Here is a 20,334-nt window from a genome sequence, read left to right as displayed (position 1 = left end):
CAAATCTACAACATACAAAATAATAACATATATAAACGAATAAAATTAAAACATTCATTCAAAATAATAATAATGAAAATGAAATAAATAAATAGTGGATACAATTAAAAATGTAAAGAGATATATATATGTATATAGATATAAATTAAAATACGTATGCTTATTAAAATATAATATATATATATATATATAATATTTTAAAATATAAAGAACATATATAAAATATGTACATATATACTTAGGTATATAAAATTATGAAATATGAAAATAATGAAACACATGTAAAAAGTAGGTGTACATGTATATATTTACAAGAATAAAATAATAAAAACATATATAGATATATATGCGCGTATACATTGTAAAATAAAAGAAAATATGTATATACAAATCATAAAATATAGGGAAAGGATTTTGAGATATAAAGAATAGGTATAGATATATATAGGTATTTATGAAAAATAAGCTAGAATAATAATAAAACTAGTGAACATACTAACAAAACAGTAACGAATAGATATAAGGAAAATAAAACTAATAAATAATGATAATAATAATAATAATAATAATATCAAATTATTGTTTTTAATAATAAAATAACCTAAATACAAACAGAGGGCTAGATTGAATTAAAAAATAATATTTGGGGTCAAATCGCAAATAAAATAAAGGGGAAGGACCACAATGAATGCGCGAATAACAAGGAGGGACCAAATGGGAAATAATCTCATCCCTCCAAAACGCACAGCTTCAAGGTGGACCAGATTATAAAGCAAAATAGATTACAGGGCGAAATTAAAAAAACAAAAAGAACTTGATTGCAAAATCATTTAAAAGCGGAATGGCTGAAAGCGGAATTAGCCCTTCCGCTAAAAACACGCGGATCCTGGCCTGGAGCGGGTCGGGCGAATCGGGTCAAAGCCAAAACGGCGTCGTTTTGGGAGTTCTGGGGCTAGGCCAAAACGGCGCCGTTTTGTATCCCTATAAATTGCAAAAATTTTCAAAAAAAATCATTTTCCCTTCTTTCATAAAAAAACTAACAAAAGCTCTCAAACTTCCTCTCCCCCTCTCCAGCACTACCCAGAATCTGGTGAGGAAAATCGCCGTCCACGCAGTCGCGCCGGCCATCGTACGCGGTGGCCGAAAAATTCAAAGGTATTTTTTTTTACTTTTTTTTATTTCTAATTTATTTGTATATATATAAACCGTTTTTTTTTAAGTGTGAAATAAAGAAAGTATATATATACGTATTTTCGAGGGGGAAAAATAAATAAAAATAAATAAAAACAAAAAAAAAAGATCTTAACACCTTATTTCCTTGGATCTCTTCAAACTTTTGCTTTTTATTTTTTTTATTGGTGTCCGTCTGTTACAAGAAAGAAAGATGAAAAGAAAAAAAACCAAAAGAAAAAGGAAAAAAAAGCCCCCCTGGGGATGTTCAAATGGCTTTATATAGAGCCATTTTACAAATTTTTTTATTTTTCTTTGCTTGTTGTTGTTGCTTTCTTTATTTGTTTGCAGGTGAGCAATTGGGCGGTGGTAGAGAGTAGGTGGCCACTTGCACTGATGAAGCGACGGCGACGACGCTAGGGCAGGCTAGGGACGGCGGCAGTACTAGGGTTTCAGAAAAGCTGAAACCCTAGTTTGACAAATTAGTTTTGGGTCTGTTGGGTATTTGGGCTTGGTTTAATTTGTTGGGTCTTGGGTTTGGGTTGTAATTGGGTTTTATGTTTGGGTAGTGGGCAAAATTGGGCTGTACATATACATTTTTTTTTTGTTTTTGTTTTTTTTCAAACATAGTCAAGTCTTTTGATGCGAAGTGAGATGGCAACCAAGCACCTCACCCCGGTTACTCATCCTGACACGTTCTCTTTATTTTTAAAGAATTCGAGACATAATCAAATCTTTTGACGCGAAACGAGATATCAACCCAAGCATTTCATCTCGGTTACTGAATTTCATATGTCCCTAATCGATTTATTTCTTAAGGCAGTTTGATTAGCAGAGTGTTACAAGCTTCGGCTCATCACCAAACCTTTTGACACGAAATGAGATGACAACCCAAGCACCTCATCTCGGTTACTCAACTTTGTCACATTTTTGAATCTTCACTCTTAACCAAACTATTAGCAAATTTATTTAAAACGAGTACTTTCATTAGGCAAATTCAACAAAACCAACAATTTCATGAAATATTGAGTAAGGCATAATATTTTCAATTGGACAAAATATTCATTGATCAAGCAAGCAATAGTTATTCATGATTCACCCACTTATTTAAGTAAACTAAACATAAGAATTAAATGTTTATTACCGAAAAGAATTAAAAAATTATTCTTAGTAAAACACATGCAAAGAAGAATGTATGGGATGATCCTACGAACCCCCTACTTAGCCCATATTGCCCTCAATGTGCAAAAAGAATAACAAGAGTGGAGAAAAGTATACTCTCCGTGTATATTTAATGGGCCGAAAGACGGTGGAAGTGACCGCTTTGTAAAACAGTGAGGATGTTTCAGATGTTGGTTTCCCTTATTTCTAGGTAAGCTTCAATGCGATGAAGTTGTTCGGCTATAGCTAAAAGTGGTTGCTCCTAGAAAACAATACAATCAAATGGATTAAAATGATACTTTATTTAATTCTCAAACTAAACTAGAATTCAAAATTAAATTAAATAAATGAAAATAAATAAAAATAAATGTGGGTTGCCTCCCATAAAGTGCTTTTGTTTAACGTCATTAGCTCAACGACCTAAGTGGTATTCATTTGGATTCTCAAGAATTAATTCATCCATTATGTGCACTTGGAATTCCTCCATTATTGGTGGATTAAGGCGTATTTGAGCTTCTCCATTCGGGTTTGCCTTTTCCTCTATCGAAATCCTTAAATGTTCTGGTAACAGTTTGAGTGTAACACCCCTAACACGTATCCATTGCCGAAATAGGGTTATAGAGTATTACCAGAGTTTACAGATCAATAAACAGATATTTCATAAAATATAACATGCATGTCAGAAACCAATCAAAATCAAACATATTGTTCCTTAAACGAGCCCTCGGGACCCAAAATACATGTTAGAAACAAGTCGGGACTAAATCGGGTACTCAGAGAATTTTTTAGAAATATTTAAAATTTTCAATACTGCAAGGGTTACACGACCGTGTGGCCAGGCCGTGTGACTCACACGGTCAGGAGACATGCCCGTGTCTCAGGCCGTGTGGGCATTCGAAATATGGACACACGGCCATGTATTAGCCCGTGTCCATACCCGTGTAACTCTTTGACTTGGGTCACACAGCCAAGTCACACGCCCGTGTGCTAGGCCATGTGAGCATAGTGACTTGCATTCCTAAAAGATGCAGGGGACACATGACCGTGTCACCTAGCCGTGTGTCACACATGGCTGAGACACACGTCCGTGTCTCTACCCGTGTGGACGAAAATAGGTCATTTTCTAAGCCACATTTCTCACCAAATTGACACCAACCTAGCCTCAACAAATTGCACATCAGCAAGCCATAACAAGGCCTTCAACACAAGCTAAAATTATGTCTTAAACATGTATTATCACCATATACAACCAATATGCCCTTAGGCACCTCACATGACAACTTAAAACATGTCAACCAAGTATCCTAAGTTACCTAATTAACCTATCTAACCAAGTTACCAAAGTTCACTTTAACTCAATTATATACATACATATATCACTTATACTAACATCACACTCATACCTTAATTTCATATCAATGTGTATGTTGGTTATATAAACAAAATATTATTCATAATATTTACATAAGCTAAATTTTGACCAAAATAAAAAAAAAGCCTATACATGCCATATAAATTGTATTTAATGTTTTAAAAACTACTGAGATAAGCTGGATAGTGTGACTTGAGTGCTGATCCGATAGTCTAACTTTTTGAAAATCTACAAATACATTAAACAAAACATATAAACTTAATGAAGCTTAGTAAGTTTGACGGGTTAAACATAAATTTTACCAAACCTACTATAACAAGTCAAATAAATAAAATCATTCAAGTCAACCCCCTGTCATTCACAACTTCAATTGATAAATACCTCCGTATTCAAATCAATACAAAAATACATAATATCTTTCAAATTCATTAAATAAATCACTTCACCAAAATTTTCCATTCGAAGAACGACTTATGGATAAGAGTACATTGTCAATAGAAACTCATAAGAGCTGGTCCTCCTGAATACGCCAACAGAAGCTCGAAAGCTGAACAAAATCTCGTAAGATCTAAAAAGAAGCTCATAAGAGCTTAACAGAAAGTAAAACACGAGTGTTCGCAACAAATGTTGAACCCCGATTTACTTGGGAAAAATGTCATTGTCTCCTTCCAATACCATCATACACAAAAATACGAATATACTCAAATCTTGCGTTCCATTCAAATCGAATATTCAATTTAATATTATATACAATAATGAATCATTTCCAACAATAGAATAAATACATAATATCGTTCATCAAATTTATACAAATATAAAATTTTAACCGTACAAACTTACCTGGATTGAATTGTAGTAATTGTAGAAGTTTAGAGACTATTCTGCTATTTTCATTTTTCACGAGTATCTACGGGATCTTGATCTAAAATATAATATTATTCATTTATTAGCATATATTCCATTTCCAACTCATTTCACAATTAATCACTTTTTTCAAAATTTACACAATTAGCCCAAACTTTTACAATTTTTGCAATTTAATCCCTTAATTAGTTAATCTATCAAATTAAATAATTTTCTCAATCAATAATCTATCCAAATATTCTATGCCTTCATACAGCCCCTAATAAACCCAAAATTCACTATCAAACCCTAATATTTTGACATTTTCACAATTTAATCCTAAAATCAATATTTAATAAAATCACTTTACAAAATCATCATACAACACAATCAAAGCTCTAAATACATGTTATTCATAGAAAAACATCTAATATTTATCAATGACAACTTCCAAAATTTCTAATAAAATAAAAAAAAACAAAGGTATGGTTTAGTTGGACCTAATTGCAACAATCTCAAAAACATAAAATTTACAAGAAACTAGTAAAAATTAAACTCACATGAAGCAAAAGTATGAAAAACCAGGTTAAGCTCTTTCCCATGGCTGTAACCAACTTAAGCTCTTTCTTATGGCTGTTTTTGGCTGAAAATTGGAGAAGAAATGTCTAGAAAACCTTTAAATTCAATTTGTTTTATTTTTAATTTCATCAAAATTACCATTTTGCTATTGAATCATTTTATTTTATTATTTTTCTTTCATATGCCGCCTCACCTTTTAATTTTGGTTTATTTATTTCTTAAGTCGTCCCTCATTTATTAATCAAGTCATTTAATCACTTAACTATTATAATTAACAAGTTTTGCACTTTTTTAATTTAGTCCTTTTTAATTAATTAACTATCGAAATGTTAAAATTTTCCAACAAAAATTTAATACCACTTTAATGAAACTTTGTAAATATTTATAAAAATATTTATAGCTCAGTTTATAGAAATGAAGTCTCGATACCTCACTTTCTAAAACTACTTGACCTAACAAATCGTTATAAAACACAAATTACCAATTCAAAAACCTTTTTAAAACCATATTTGACTCATCAATATTAAATAATAATATTTACGAACTTACTCGCCGTATTTGTTGGCCTTAAACCACTACTTTCGACACCACTAAAAAATTGGGTTGTTTTCCCAAATAGCTTCTTCGGAACCATGACGATGCCACAATACTTTTACTAACGGAACTCGTTTATTCCGTAATACTTTAACTTCCTGGGCTAAAATTCTCACTAGTTCCTTCGAATACATCAAATCTAACTGTAGCTCAATCTCACTATGAGGAATCACATGTGAAGGATCATATCTATACCGTCTCAGCATCGATACGTGGAACACATTATGAATTTTCTTGAGTTCAGAGGGAAAATCTAATCTATAAGCTACAGGGCCAATTCTACAATTTAATCAATTTAAGCTTATAATCAATTTAATCAAAACTAACCAATTTCACTTTACAATTTAATCCATAATCACATCTAAGCTTATAATCAATTCATTTAACAACAAAAACATCAAAAACAATCAATGACAACATTTCAATACTTTAACAGTTTTACAATTTATTACCCAGGCTAGCTAAATTAAGCTACAATGATCTCAAAAATATAAAATTATTTGTACCACAATTAAACACTCAATCAACAAAATTATCAGACCAAAATTTAATATAAATCTATAATAAGCTAGTAAATATATATAAATAATATTTACTGACTCAATCATCAAAAAATGAGATTCCAAAACCACTTCTTCCGGTACCACTAAAAACAGATTGTTACAGTAATATTAAGCTAGGCTTTACTAATGATAGGTTCAATACATATAAGAAAATGAATAAAAAACTATAGTATGTGGACGGTTATGATGATGTCAATGAGTCAAAGTTTTATCCTTTCCTTAGTGAGTCTAAGTAAGAATGGACCAAAAAATAACATTGATGTTTACTTACAATATTTTGTAAAAGAATTGTGGGAGGTTGGTGTAAACACATTTGATTATTTTTCTATAGAAAATTTCTAATCATATGTTGTACTGATGTAGACAGCTTTTTGTAGTTCTCTATAGACGGTGCTGACAAGTTGTCAAGACCTACAAAAATAAAAACCTACTTGAAAATATAAATTATTAGATAGTAGCAAGTAGGGTCGTATCCATAGAGATCGATGATAATTTTATTTCTTTAATAAAAATGAAAATAAAAGGGGTTAAAATTTGAAACTAAAATTAAAATAAAGTAAAAAAGAGATTGTAAAATAAAAAAAAATATATGACGAAAGACTCTAGCCAAAGGTAAACCTTTGTTTGATTCGTGGATTTGATCATTGACACAAAGATGTCTTCAATGACTTTAGTAAATTAGTTCTAGTTGTTGACTCAACGTTAGGCAACCAATCTCTCCTTACTTATTCGGTAACTAAGAGACAACTCGTTTGAAATTACTTCCCTAACCAATAAATAACCTTGTAACTCAATACTCAAGATTTAACATACTAGTAGCACTAAAAACTAGATGGACCTAATTCTAACAAACAAACTCACCTCAACAGGGTTCATTTAAGCTAGATCACACATCCATACCACATAATCATAAACTACAACATAAACAAGTTATGCAGTTCATCACTAGTATTATAATGAATTAAAAAAATTACAAATTTAATTATTCTAATTAACAAGGCAACCATTATAAGCTACCGAATACTAGCCAGACATTCAATAAACTTGAGCAATTAGTTAGGCTCGAAAATACCAAAAGGTGGGTGAATTGGTATTTTAAATTCTTTGCAAACTTTTCTAGGTGATGAGGAAAGGAAAGAAAAACTTGGACAATTCGATTTATAGTGGCTACTTCCACTACCTTGGAATACCTCAACCAAAGATTTCCCAATTCACTATAAGAATTGCTACCTTTCAAGGAAAATGTATAACCTTTATAATCTATATCTTTTACAAATGTTAAGATAGAATGTTCCCCTAATTTTTATGGCTAAACTAAAACCCTCTAGTTTTAATGGCTCAAATAGAAACCCTTTACAAATCACTTAAGGTTTTATAACTCAAAAACCTTAAGTAGCTCTTTACAACAAAGATGAATGATGTAAACAATGAAAGCCTGTCAAAGGTGTGTGTTTAGAAGTGTTAGCTCTCTCACAAAGAAGGAAAATGAGAATGATAAATAGATCTAACAATAAGCACCTAAGATATATGTACAAGAGAAAACAAGAAAATAAATTGAAGGTTTTCTGTTGATTTCTATGCTTGAATGTTCATCTCTTATGTCTTGAAGTGTTCTTGATGTGTATATATAACAAGGGAAAATTTTGTGACCATTTATAGCCATTGGGGAAATTTCTAGCTATTGGAAGCATTGTAGATCGACTTGTATCAATACAACTCACAAGATGTATAGGTAGTCATTTATACTCTTTTGATGTGGAAAAAATGTACTCTTTTCAATTAATTTATATATTTTTAAAATTTTAATTTATGTTTGTCATATGGTGTATTGAGAAGTAGTCATTTGGCACCATTAGATTAGCTAGCAATGCCATAGTAGCACTTGAAAGTATCAAACTAGGTAATGAAATATAAGTTCAGGGCCAATATATATATTATTTTAAAATCTAAAAAGAAAAACTAAATTCTTAAAAAAAGATGAAAAAAAATTAATCACTCAACTCATACATTAAAAAACAAAAACAAAATCCTAAATATAGAAAGAATATGACAAGTGTTGGTTAAAACTGTCACGTCAGGCTAAGAGAAATATAGAAGCCTGAAAAGCGAGCTTTAGCTTTCAAAAATATCTCGTATCTTTTGCACAAAATATCTTCGCTTTGCGAATATATCCACATGTTTTGTCGCCACAATGAAACAACACATTAGTTCCCGAACATTCCCGATTCAAATCAATCAAAAAAATTCCCCAGATATTTTCTTCCTCCACGTTCCATTTTCTTTATATATTACCCTCTGCTCGCCTCTTCATGTTCAATCCTTTTCATGCTTGGATTAACACCATCATCGGTTTTAAGTTTTCAGCGCTGATTCTTAAATATCTGGTTGTTTTTCTGTTGGGAAATAAAAGTTGGGTCGGTGATGATGGAGGGGGAACCTGCTTTACCTTCTTATTATAACGTTCTGGGGGTCAAGGTTGATGCTTCTATTCAAGATATCAAGCGTGCTTATCGAAAGCTTGCAATGGTAAGCTTTTTCCTTTTTCAACATTGAACCAATGATCTCTGGGGTTTTTTTTTATAGCATCCTTGCAGTTGTATAAGAAGTCTGAAGAACATCAACTTATGGTTTGTTTGTTCTGTGAATATGAGGAGCAGCAATGGCATCCAGATAGGTGGACGAGAACACCTTCTCTATTGAGTGAAGCTAAGCATAAATTCCAGCAAATTCAAGAAGCCTATTCGGGTAAGTAAGTCGTCATCCCCCAATGTTCCAGTTTAATGAATTTGCCTTATTGGTTACGTTTTTTTTGTTTTATATTGGTTTGGTTTAATTCCAGTTTGTTTGTGTTGGTAGTTTTATCAGACCAGAGGAAGAGAACTCTGTACGATGCTGGGTTATATGATCCTGAAGATGAAGAGGATGAGGTGGGTGTTTTTTTTTCTTTTTTCAGAAAAGTTGGTTTTTCCTTTAATGTCATTTCCCTTCAGTAGTTTGGTAACAGTTGAATGAAACATTGGAGTTTTCTTTTTACAGGGTTTTTCTGATTTTATGGAGGAAATGATCTCTCTCATGTCTCAAACGAGGAAAGAGGTAATACATTTGTCCTACATTTTAAATACTCAATTTTCTTTCAAAATGGCAGTAGAAAATGTTATCATGTTACATTACTACCGAAATTAGATCTCGTTTCCAAGTTTTTGTATATGGAGGAGAAGGAACCTGATTGATTTGATCCAAAAGATGAAAAATCATTAAAAGTATAAATCTTGTTTGGTTAGAATTTAAGGTTCATTTTTTTGCATGATATGGTATAAACATCATTACAAATGATGATATTTGTACCCCGCCTCCCCCCCCCCCCAAAAAAAAAAATACAAAGGACTTGATTGTTGCTTGACAAAATGTTTCAAGCGCCAATGATGGCCATGAGGGGAGCTGGTGGCATAGAAAGACTAGCTTTTCAAGTTGTATTTGTTTGTTCAGGGAACTATAGCTCCTTAATATTTAAGGTGACAACCAAATACTATGTAATTAGGATTTATTCGTGAAACTGTTAACATTGTTTCCTATAATTTGTGGTAACAGGAGAAAGTTTGCAGCCTGGAGGAGTTGCAGAAAATGCTATGGGATATGGCACAAGGATTTGAATCACCTTCATGGTTCTGTGGGCCGATTGAAGAGGGTGGGAGCTCAAAGAGGACAAAATGGGATTCAAGTGGAATGAGTGATAGACCCGGAGGTTTGGGAGTAACAGGGTTCAATATGTATGAAACCAGAAGTTATTGAAACATTATCATTGTATTGATCTCGAAAGCCATTGGAGCTTCTGGAACGTTTGGAAACACAACCCTGAATGAATGGGGATGGGATGGTCACACTTGTTGGATATTAGTGAGGGATGTGCTAGTATTTTTGGGATTTGGATCTTCAGTTTTGGCATGGCAAGATCGGATTGCTTGGGCATCTAACACTCCTCATCTTTGGTGCAATTTCATTAATTGTAGTTTAACCAAATGAGAAGGGGAAGCCTTTTTTTTAATCTTCCGAAATTGGTTTCTTGAGAAAAATGGTTGTTTGTAGATTGTAGTTAATAAGTGTTTCTCCACAGGTTTGAACGGTTGTATGAGGTTTTGCATTCAAGTGTAAAGGCGGACTGCAAGGTTTTATGCATTGGAACTTGGATGTGGTATTATCTTAAATCTGTTATGGACATCCATAATATTAAGAAGAGATACTTAAATTTATCGTTTTTTTTAACCCAATATTTATATTGTAAATACACAAATAACCCAATATTTATATTGTAAATACACAAATGACTAACATTTTCTATTTTTAATCTTTTTTCCTTTGTTATATTTCTTGCGATGTTTTTTTTTTGGTTTATAAAATTAATGAAATCAGATTAGTTTATTTGTTTTGTTTTGGTACATTAGTAGTGAAGGTAACCCAATTAATCTAAGATATGATATTAAAATGGTTGGGTCTATCTGTCCACTCAATCATTGAAATGATGAGAATGGCAGGAAGGAAGGTTCCAAAAGCAAATGAAGATTTGTGTAAGATGGGAAGTTGACCCCCAGAAGGGGTGTGCCTAGAATTAATAAGATGCTTTAAGTAGATGGGACGGTGCCCCTTTTTCACTCCATTACCAAAATTATGACTTATTTATTTTACTGTCAATAAAAATATTAGATTTTATGAATAACGAAAATATAAGTCTTAGAAAAATGAGATATATGGTAGTGTTCATTGTTTAAACCTCACCCCTCTTGTGGGGTTTAATTTACATATTTTTCCAACCTTTTCTACACCATCCACCTAACCTCACTGCATTAATGGTCAAATTCTATGTTTCTTTTAACCAACCCATCATTTTGTCCTCTTCAATTCAATCAAATTGTCATAGAAAAGAAAATGAAATGAAATTAAAGAAAAAAACCCTCCAAGAAGTGCCAAATATGAAAAAGTAGATGCCAACATATAAAGTGCAAAGAAAATTTGAGAAGATTGGAAGAAATAAGAAGAAGCAGCTGGAGGGTGATAAAGGTTAGGCTGAATGTGGATGGTTCTGTGCTGCGAGTCACCCACCATCTCCACTTGTCCATCTGGCATTTTTCCCTGTTTAAAGCTCTAATATTCTGGGGATAGTGACAGGTGTTTCTTCTTTTATGATATTCAATGACCATTTATTCATCTTCAATGATTTTTCTTTTTCATTTAAACATCTACCCAGAAACCACCATCATTAAACAAAGCATGAAGAAAATTATATTAATATGATATAAGATAATTATGGCCTCAATATGATCAAAATTCATGTCCAAATTAGTCAACTCTTTGACCTCTTTCAAAACTCCATATTCATTTTTTTTCTTCAGACCGAAAAAAATCATAATAAAAAAATAAATTAAACAAATTATTAAGAAAATCCAACCTCAAATCACTTATGACTTTCATGCAAAATGAGATATATTTTTGCATGTTAGCTCGCACTTTATCATCTCTAATTTATTTGATTTGATAATTAATATATTTCCGACGTATATAATTGTAAGTACCAATATCAAAGGTCTAATATTTATTTACCAAAATTTAAATTATTAGGGATTTCTTTCTAATGCACAAATCATGTGCATGCAACATGGAGCATGCCAAAGTAGACTTAATTGTTCATAAATGTTGAATTTTTTAGTATCCAAAAATGTTTTTTTTCTAAATTTTTAGTCCATATTCATTTTCTCACCATTTGCCAGTTCTTTCCAATATTTCAAATCAATCATTTATATTCTTAATTAACAAAATAAAACAAAACTTAGCTTACGGAAGACATCGGTAGCAATGGTAATTAAGGATGAATAAAACTCGATTTAATTTAAAAATATCGAAAAAAATTCAAATTTTGAGTTAATCGAATTGAGTTATTCAACTTCTTCACGTCAACTCAAATAAGTAATTCGAGTTTCGAGTTATAGTCAAGTTGAATTTTACAATTAGTGTATATACCCCTTTGACCCCTGTCTATTTTAAAAATAAACAAATTGGTTTGTCTCTCAACAAAATTTACAAAAAAAAAAATCAAAATAATTTTCAAATTTCAAAATATTTATAATGTTTCAAATTTTATATATTTTTAAAAAATATAAAAATTCTAAAAAATTTATAAAGAAAGTTAAAATTTTATAAATTTTCTGAAATAATAATTTTGAGATCTAAATAAGTTAATTAGTGATTCAAGTTTATTAGACTAAAATATATTTTATTTTACCCTTATTTGGTTTTGAAAAAGTTTACTAGATTTTAATTTGACATGTTTAATTATTTAATTTAACTTGAACAATTTCACTCGACTTAATTTAAATTTTATTTCACTTGATTTGATGTTCATTTCACTTGACTCGATTCAATAAGATTTCAAATCAAATTAGGATGATAAAATATGACTCATCAGCTTGATTAACTCAAAAAAAAATTAATCGATTTAATTGAACACTAACCTTAATTGGTGAAAACGAGACCATAGTTTAAAAATAAAGAGAAAAAATAAACCCGTAGTTTTCTTACAAATGAATTAATATAGTGACCCTAAAAGAATGAATATAGTATAGTGGGAAAGCGTATACGAAGGGGGGGGGGCCTTTATTTTTGGTCCATCCCATAATTCCCGCATGCAATGGGATTCCATTATCACATAAGGCAGCCAAATAATTAGAGAAAAATAAAATAAAATACAAATAAAGAGCCCTTAAGAACACATCTCATTCACGCCATTTGGCCCTCCTCTCAAAATCTTCCTTTTCATTCATTTTGGTCTCCCAAGTTTCACCAAAAGAAACCCCGTTTCACATTCAAAGCCTTTGATGCACACATACTAAGGTAACATCACGTCTACCTCTTCATTCATCTCAGACCAATCCGATTCGCCACTATGTCAATCAAAACCAACCATTTCCATCCTCTATTTCTATTTCTGACCATAAGCTTCCTAATCGCCACTGTTGCATACCCCATCGACGCTTTGGAATCAAGGAAGCTTGACGAGAGCACAGTACCAGGTGATCAAGGCATCAAGTGTACCCCATCATGCGTACAAAGTCCTCCACCACCGTCGCCGCCTCCACCAAGCCCTCCACCACCATCACCGCCCGCTCTTCCGCCACCTACACCAAAAAAGTCGCCATCCCAATACTGTCCACCACCACCTAGCCCGCCTTCCTTTATCTACATAACTGGTCCACCGGGGAACCTGTACCCTATTGACCAAAATTTCGGTGCTGCAAGCCGCAAATTTGAGGTGGGGTTACTGGCTTTGGTCTCTGGATTATTGGTCCTTCTTGCTTTCTGATTGGGGTATTGATTTGGGATTGGAGGGTGGTAAGGATGTTTGTACAAGAATTTGCATATAGTAAGTACAATTGGTATTTTTATTTCAAGTACAAGAAAAACAGATGGGTTTTTTGCCCAAGGAGAAAGCTTTAGGACCTACTAGCTTTCCTACTTGTTGTATCTTGATATTGATCAAATGAATAATAAAGAAATTAGAAATTTTTACTCACTGCTTGGAATATTCAATTGTTATTTCCTTTTATTGTTGAAACCATGTTTGAAACTCTGGAAAATTAATGGATCCAAAGAACAGAGCTCGAAAACTATGGGTTTTCGGTTTTAGCCTTTATTTATGGATCCAAGCAGGTAGCGTCTCCACCTTGGACACATGGAGAGGTTTATAATTAATAGAAAAAGATAAAAAAGATAACAGAGGAAGATTCTTAGTAAGTATAAGATGTGATACGAAATGTGTCAGAAGAGAAGAAGGGGGTAGAAAGAGGATGTGATCAACTTCGATTTCATCACCAAGTCATGGATCCCACTTTGGTACTCCGAAAGTAGGAAGATAGACAAGTGTTGGCTAAATCCAAGGCTTTCCATGTCTCCCACTCTATTTGGCGTCTAGTTATTTTGATAACATTGCACTATTAGGCACTTCATTTCTTGAGGATTTCAGACTTTTTTTAATAAATCAAAAGTTGTGAGATGGGTGAATTTTCATTTTTCTTAATTTTAATAGCTTTCAAAAAATTAGATACAAATGTCCATTTTAAAAAATAATTAAGAAAATAGATCGTTCCTTTAATTTAAAAAAATAGATCGAATATGTATTTTTGTCGACTATAATAGGACCATTGATTTTCTAACTATTGGTCCAATGGTTAGATAATTTAAAATAATAATAAAAATAGCTAAGGGTTAAATTTCCCTAACCCTATATAAACCCTTCCCCTTGTATTTTCTTCATTCTATTTCATCCATCATTTCTATCTTAAATAAATTTTTTATTCTAATCTCTCATTTTTTTTCTTAAATTTTTTTCTCTCAATTTTCTATATTAATAGTTAGTATTTTTTTATTCAATTTTCATCATCTTAAAGATTTCAAGTAAAATAAGGTAATTTGTTTTTTTAATTTATTTTATTTTTAAATAGGTTTAACGACATTTTCATGTTAAATAAATTGTTATTTAATGGTAATTTAATAATATTATAAGGTTTTAATTTATTTCATTATTTAAATTAATTAATATTTTTTTATTTTATAAAGTTACATATTTTAAAAATGTCAACACCACTAATTTGTTTGGATCACAAACATATCTGGCACCTAATCACAAATAGTAAGAAAATATTTTTATTTTAGTTAATATCATTATTAAGTTGTTAATATTATTATATTTTTTAAAATTTTTATGTTTATATCCTTATTAAGTTGTTAATAATAATAATAATTTTTTAATTTTTTATGTTTATATAACTAGGACAAAGATTGAATTATTGAAACGTATATACACAATTTAAGTGAGAGAGCACCACGTGTTATTGAACCATACCTGGAAGAGGCGGGATTCTTGTACGTGTCTCGTATGCTCGGCAGAACTAAATTGGAGCCCGCACTTATCAATGTTTTGCTGGAGAGATGGAGACTCGAAACACACACATTCCATCTTCTGTGCGGTGAGTATACGATTATACTTGAGTATGTGACATTACAACTCGGTTACAAGTTGATGGGGTAATCATTACAAGGGTAGTGCACATTGGAGATTAGAGGCCAATTTGCCACCACCTATTAGGCAAGGTTCCGAACAAGTTTAGTGGTAACCGAATAGATATGAAATGGTTAGAAGATAATTTCTCACATCTTGACAACTCTTCTAGTGCAGTTGAAAGATAACAATTTGCTCAAGCATTCATATTGAGGTTAATCGGGGGTGTTCTAATGCTAGATAAATCTCAAAATTTGGTACATTTAAAGTGACTTTTATAATTAATCAATCTAAAAGAAACCATGCGACTCAATTAGGGATCAATTGTCTTGGCTACATTGTACAGAGAGATGTGTCGCGCAACTGAAGCATAGAAAATTAAAATAAGTGGATGTATACTCCTTCATCAATCATGGGCATGGTATTGCATATCATTTTTAGGTCCCAAAGTAAACTTCCCTTATCAATTCTCACTTATAAAAAGGTAAGATTCATTTAATAATATAGTTATCATCTTATTTTTTTCCATTATTATGTTTTCGAAATAACATATTGTTCGAATAGGTGGAACAATGACGTGAGTCATGTGGGTATACTGAATGAGCTTGAAGATATTCGGTTTGTTAGATCAACTATAAGAAGTTGAGGTTAGTTTTTAAATTTTCCAGTTACATAATAATTACGTCAGGATTTTAAATGTATTATTAGGTACATAATGAAATTTATAATTTCGTACTACAGTTTGAATGGATGTCATATTCTGATTCGAAAATTAAAAATGCATCTTTTCTGAATTTTTTATGAATCATAATATCCAGCACGTCAAAAGGCAATTGATATTTTTTGCAACAGTTGAGATGTATGAATCTGATCGAGTAATGCGCCAATTTAGCTTTGTGCAAAATATTTCGCCCTCACCTCAGAATCTTGATGAACTTCACAAGATTGACTTACGAAGGAGAACCAGTAAATATTAGCTTGAATTCCATGCCAAGTATATCAATTTGTGGGAACATAAGTATGATTTTATATCTATACGTTGACCACCTCTAGACGTACCAACATCTAGTGTAAAAATCCTGCATAATAGATATGAAATAAGTAGTGTCTACAAGTATACGGGTCAAGTTGTAATATAATTACAATGAAATAGGTTGTAGTATAAAATTGTAGTGCCACCAAAGTGTGTGCTTTTGGGTTTCAAGCTACCTAAGGCTTAGAACAAGTCTCAAGAGACAGTATGCATATTTTGGCAACATTTTGAAGATAATTACCAACAATTAAGGTATTAAAATACCATGTGAGTGCTCTCAATTGCAAGCAAAAACCATTTTTCTTTAATTTCTTAAAATTCACCTAATACTTGAAACAACGAGTTGCAATGCTTATTTAATTAGGTAGCTTTGTGTTCAATTTAGAAACTTTGTAATGGCAACCTTGTAGACTTTATTCTTTTTTTTTATTGAGATAGATTTTTATAAAAGAAAACAAATCTTAGAAAAATAGGGTTTTGGGTTAGTATTGAATGCGGTAATGATGAAGGGTAGCAATCTTGTCTTTAGTGCTTTTGGACTTCAAGAAGTCCTTGTGAATGTGCCCTTTTTTGCTACTATATTAACTTTTATGAGACGATATCCAGCCATTTTAAAACATAAAATCCTAAGACATGTGATGTGGGCTTAATGGGATGGGAGACAGTGCTACCTCCCATTGTAAAGCTTAAAAATCTCTTATAAAAAAAGGAAAAAATATGTTATATGGGGAGAAATTTTCTTGTTGTACCCAAGCTTATAACATGATGCATCATGATGTAACAGCCCGTTTTCAGTGAAATCAGAACAGTGGTTTCGGGATTACAAATCCAAGTCTAGAAAGAAAATTATTTTAATATTATTTCATGTCTGCATTATGATAGAAATATCGTATGAAAATTTTGTTAGGAAATTTTTATCGATTACAAGTCTAATTAGATGGAAAGGACCAAATTGCATAAAATGCAAAAGTTGAGTTCTAGTAGCTATAAGTATCAAATAGCTATGGAATTCAAAATTTGAGGTCCTTATATGGCAAATAGACCATTAAGAGGAGTTAGTAGATAAGTATGATGATTCATCCATGGAAAATTAAATAAAAAAATGACTAAATTAGAAAGATGAAATAATAAAAGATGATATTTTAATTAAAAAAGAAATATCATCATTTTATATCATCTTTCCCCAAATTAAATACATGGAAACCCTAGTTAGAAGAGCTTGAAGATAGCATACTTATTTGGCTTAATTGGATCTGAATAGATCAAATATGGAGTTAGATCGAGGAAAAGAAAAAGTGTCAGATTAGTAGATTTTGCATACATGAACATTTTCGAGGTAAGTTCGTGTAACCAAATTGTATATTTATGTTTTTGAATTGAATGTTCTGTTTGTGAATTAAATTGTGTAATTGACATGTATAAAAATTAAATACACATCCAAATATATATCAGACAAGTATTAAGTCCTGTTTGAATAAATGAAATTCGATAGATATAGGGTTCCTGATTGGTTGTGATCTTGTATGTATTGCGGACACACCACAAATCAAAAGAGTGTCTCGTTATTAGTTCTTATGAGCTTCCCGTTATATGTTTCTTGCGAGCTTCCCGTTAATAGCTCTTCGGAGCATCCTGATTTAGTTGTGATCCTACATGTGTTGTGGACACACCTCAGCTCTTATGAACGTCTCGATATATGGCTCTTCGTGAGCTTCTCGATTAAAGGCTCTTTATGACCTTCTCGTTAATGGCTCTCTGGAGCTTCCTGTTAATGGATCTCCAGAGCTTCTCGATATTGGCTCGTATGAGCTTCTCGTTAATGGCTCTCCGGAGCTTCCCGTTAATGGCTCTCCAGAGCTTTCCGTTTATGTGCTTATATGAGTATTCCTGAATATGAATTGATGGATTACAAATTTGTACACTTCGTGTGTACTACCTAGGTATCCATCGATATTTTTAATGATTCAACGGACAAAGTCCTGACATGAGAAAATATATGAGTTCAAAATGAATCATTACCCGTATTTACATGAAGTATATGGAATTGATATATGAATATAAGAAGATGAAAGTTATGAACATGGAAATTTGATTTTGTTGATCTCATACATGTTTCTTGACATTTATATGAAATATGTGTCTAACATGGTTGATGAGGATATGTGCTACGGCTTTTGGCCATCTTGCTTGAGTATACTTCATATGCTTACCTTAATTTTGATTAAATGGTAAGTTAAATTTCATGTTATATGAACTTACTAAGCATTAAATGCTTACTATGTTTTATTTCTCATGTTTTATAGTATTCGGAAGCTCGTAAAGGTTGGAAGCTGGTCGGAGCTACATCACACTATCCTTTGGCTTATTTCAGTATATGTAACAAACTAAATTTTGGTATAATGGCATGTATAGGTTGAATTGGGCCACTGTTGGCAAGTATGTGTTTTGGTTACAATTGGCCATTGGAATGGCTAGAGAAGAATATGTTTTAATGTGTATGTAAGTGGTCTTATCATGTATAATGTGTCTTAATATGGTTAAATGATGGATAATTTATAAACATGTTGATGGTTGGTTAAGATTGGTAAATTAGGTATAAATGAGCTTGTATATGTATTTAGTCAAATTGGTAAGTAAAGATTCTTGAATGAATTTGGTAATATGATAAGTAAATTGCTTGATCTTGGTTTGGATAAATGTCTTATTATAGTCCATTGATGCTAAAAAAATGTTTGAATAGGTTGATGCCAAGTTTGGGTAAGAAATGTGGCCTTGAAAATGACATATTTTCGTCTACACGGGTAGAGACATGGGAGTGTGTCTCAACCGTGTGTGACACACGGCCTAGCACATGGGCGTGTGGTTCGACCGTGTGTCCTCTGCATCTTTCAATTCAAAACATAATGCTCAGAATTGATCACACGACCTGGCGCATGAGCGTATGGCTTGGCCGTGTGACCTCTGCATTTATTTAATGATATTCACATGGCTTAGCACATGGGCATGTGGCATGGCTGTATGACCTAATTCAGAGGGTTGCATGGGTACGGACATGGGCTAGACACGGCCGTGTGCCTTATTTTGAATTCCCACATAGCCTGAGACACGAGTGTGTGTCCCCTGCACCTTGGAAAAAATTTAAAATTTTGCGAAAAATTCTCTGAGTACCTAGTTTAGTCTTGACTTATTTCTAATGCATGTTTTGGGTCTCGAGGGCTCATATAAGGGAATTTATGAATAATTTCTTACATGAATGTTAAATAATATGAAATATTTGTATTTGATCTGTATATTCTGATAATGCTCTGTAACTCTATTCCGACGATAGATATGGGTTAGGGGTGTTACACATGATATCTCATTAAGTTGTAGATGCTATGTAAAATTGAGAAAGTTCATCCCATCAATGATGTTTTCTTTTTAGCCTTGGAGTTGATGTTGTTGGATATGAAAATAAAGAGGTTGAAAACTTGAGAGCCAAGTTATCTACTTTCTTGTGGCAAGAGACTACTATTATAGCAGGTCTCCTTATCCAGCTTGCAGTCGTTTCTGCTTTGCTTGGACTTGTATCTCTTGATTTTAAGAAAGCTAGTCCGAAGAATGTTAACCTTCCAAGTATATCAGGTTAATGCGTGCCTACAAATCTTTTAAGAAACTGGTTTCTTCAGTTGATTGAAGAGTAGTGATCAATGTCAATTAGACTATTTTTCCAAGTTGTTGATTGAGATAGTTGTGGTTGCCAGGGAAAGTTTCAAATTAGGATACACGTAAGAAATTTTGGTAAAACTATAGTATTTGAGAAATCAAAGTAGTTGTAGGGCTTTGTTTCACAAGTGCATCTTGTAGATATGATTTTAATATGGTTGAAAAAAAAAAGGGAATTGGGGGTTTGTGGAACTTGACTGTGGGTTTTTCTGGTATTGCTAGGGTTGCTCTACTGGATAATAGGGAGGAGTTGACCACATCTCCTACACAA

At 32.2% G+C, this 20,334-nt stretch overlaps 2 protein-coding genes across 3 annotated transcripts; both read left to right on the top strand.

Annotated features, from left to right (window-relative positions):
* Window positions 1-8,414: 8,414 nt before the first annotated feature.
* Window positions 8,415-10,624, top strand: LOC107910035 (chaperone protein DnaJ). 2 transcript variants are annotated; one of them, XM_016837775.2, is made up of 5 exons: window positions 8,415-8,808; window positions 8,940-9,027; window positions 9,139-9,209; window positions 9,319-9,375; window positions 9,871-10,624. In XM_016837775.2, the coding sequence occupies exons 1-5, from the start codon at window positions 8,704-8,706 to the stop codon at window positions 10,069-10,071; spliced, it is 522 nt and encodes a 173-aa protein (XP_016693264.1). In that variant the 5' UTR covers window positions 8,415-8,703; the 3' UTR covers window positions 10,072-10,624. The 2 variants fall into 2 exon arrangements, with proteins under 2 accessions (XP_016693264.1, XP_016693263.1); XM_016837774.2 differs by having other exon boundaries at window positions 8,474-8,808; window positions 8,934-9,027.
* A 2,295-nt stretch (window positions 10,625-12,919) lies between these two features.
* Window positions 12,920-13,840, top strand: LOC107910036 (pollen-specific leucine-rich repeat extensin-like protein 4). The gene has a single exon (XM_041088815.1). It carries the CDS (start codon window positions 13,214-13,216, stop codon window positions 13,628-13,630), a length of 417 nt encoding a protein of 138 aa, XP_040944749.1. The 5' UTR covers window positions 12,920-13,213; the 3' UTR covers window positions 13,631-13,840.
* The last annotated feature ends 6,494 nt before the right edge of the window (window positions 13,841-20,334 follow it).

This window comes from Gossypium hirsutum, chromosome D02 (assembly GCF_007990345.1).
Source record: "Gossypium hirsutum isolate 1008001.06 chromosome D02, Gossypium_hirsutum_v2.1, whole genome shotgun sequence".
NCBI classification, from domain to species: domain Eukaryota; kingdom Viridiplantae; phylum Streptophyta; class Magnoliopsida; order Malvales; family Malvaceae; genus Gossypium; species Gossypium hirsutum.
This window is presented reverse-complemented; position numbering and strand designations above follow the sequence as displayed.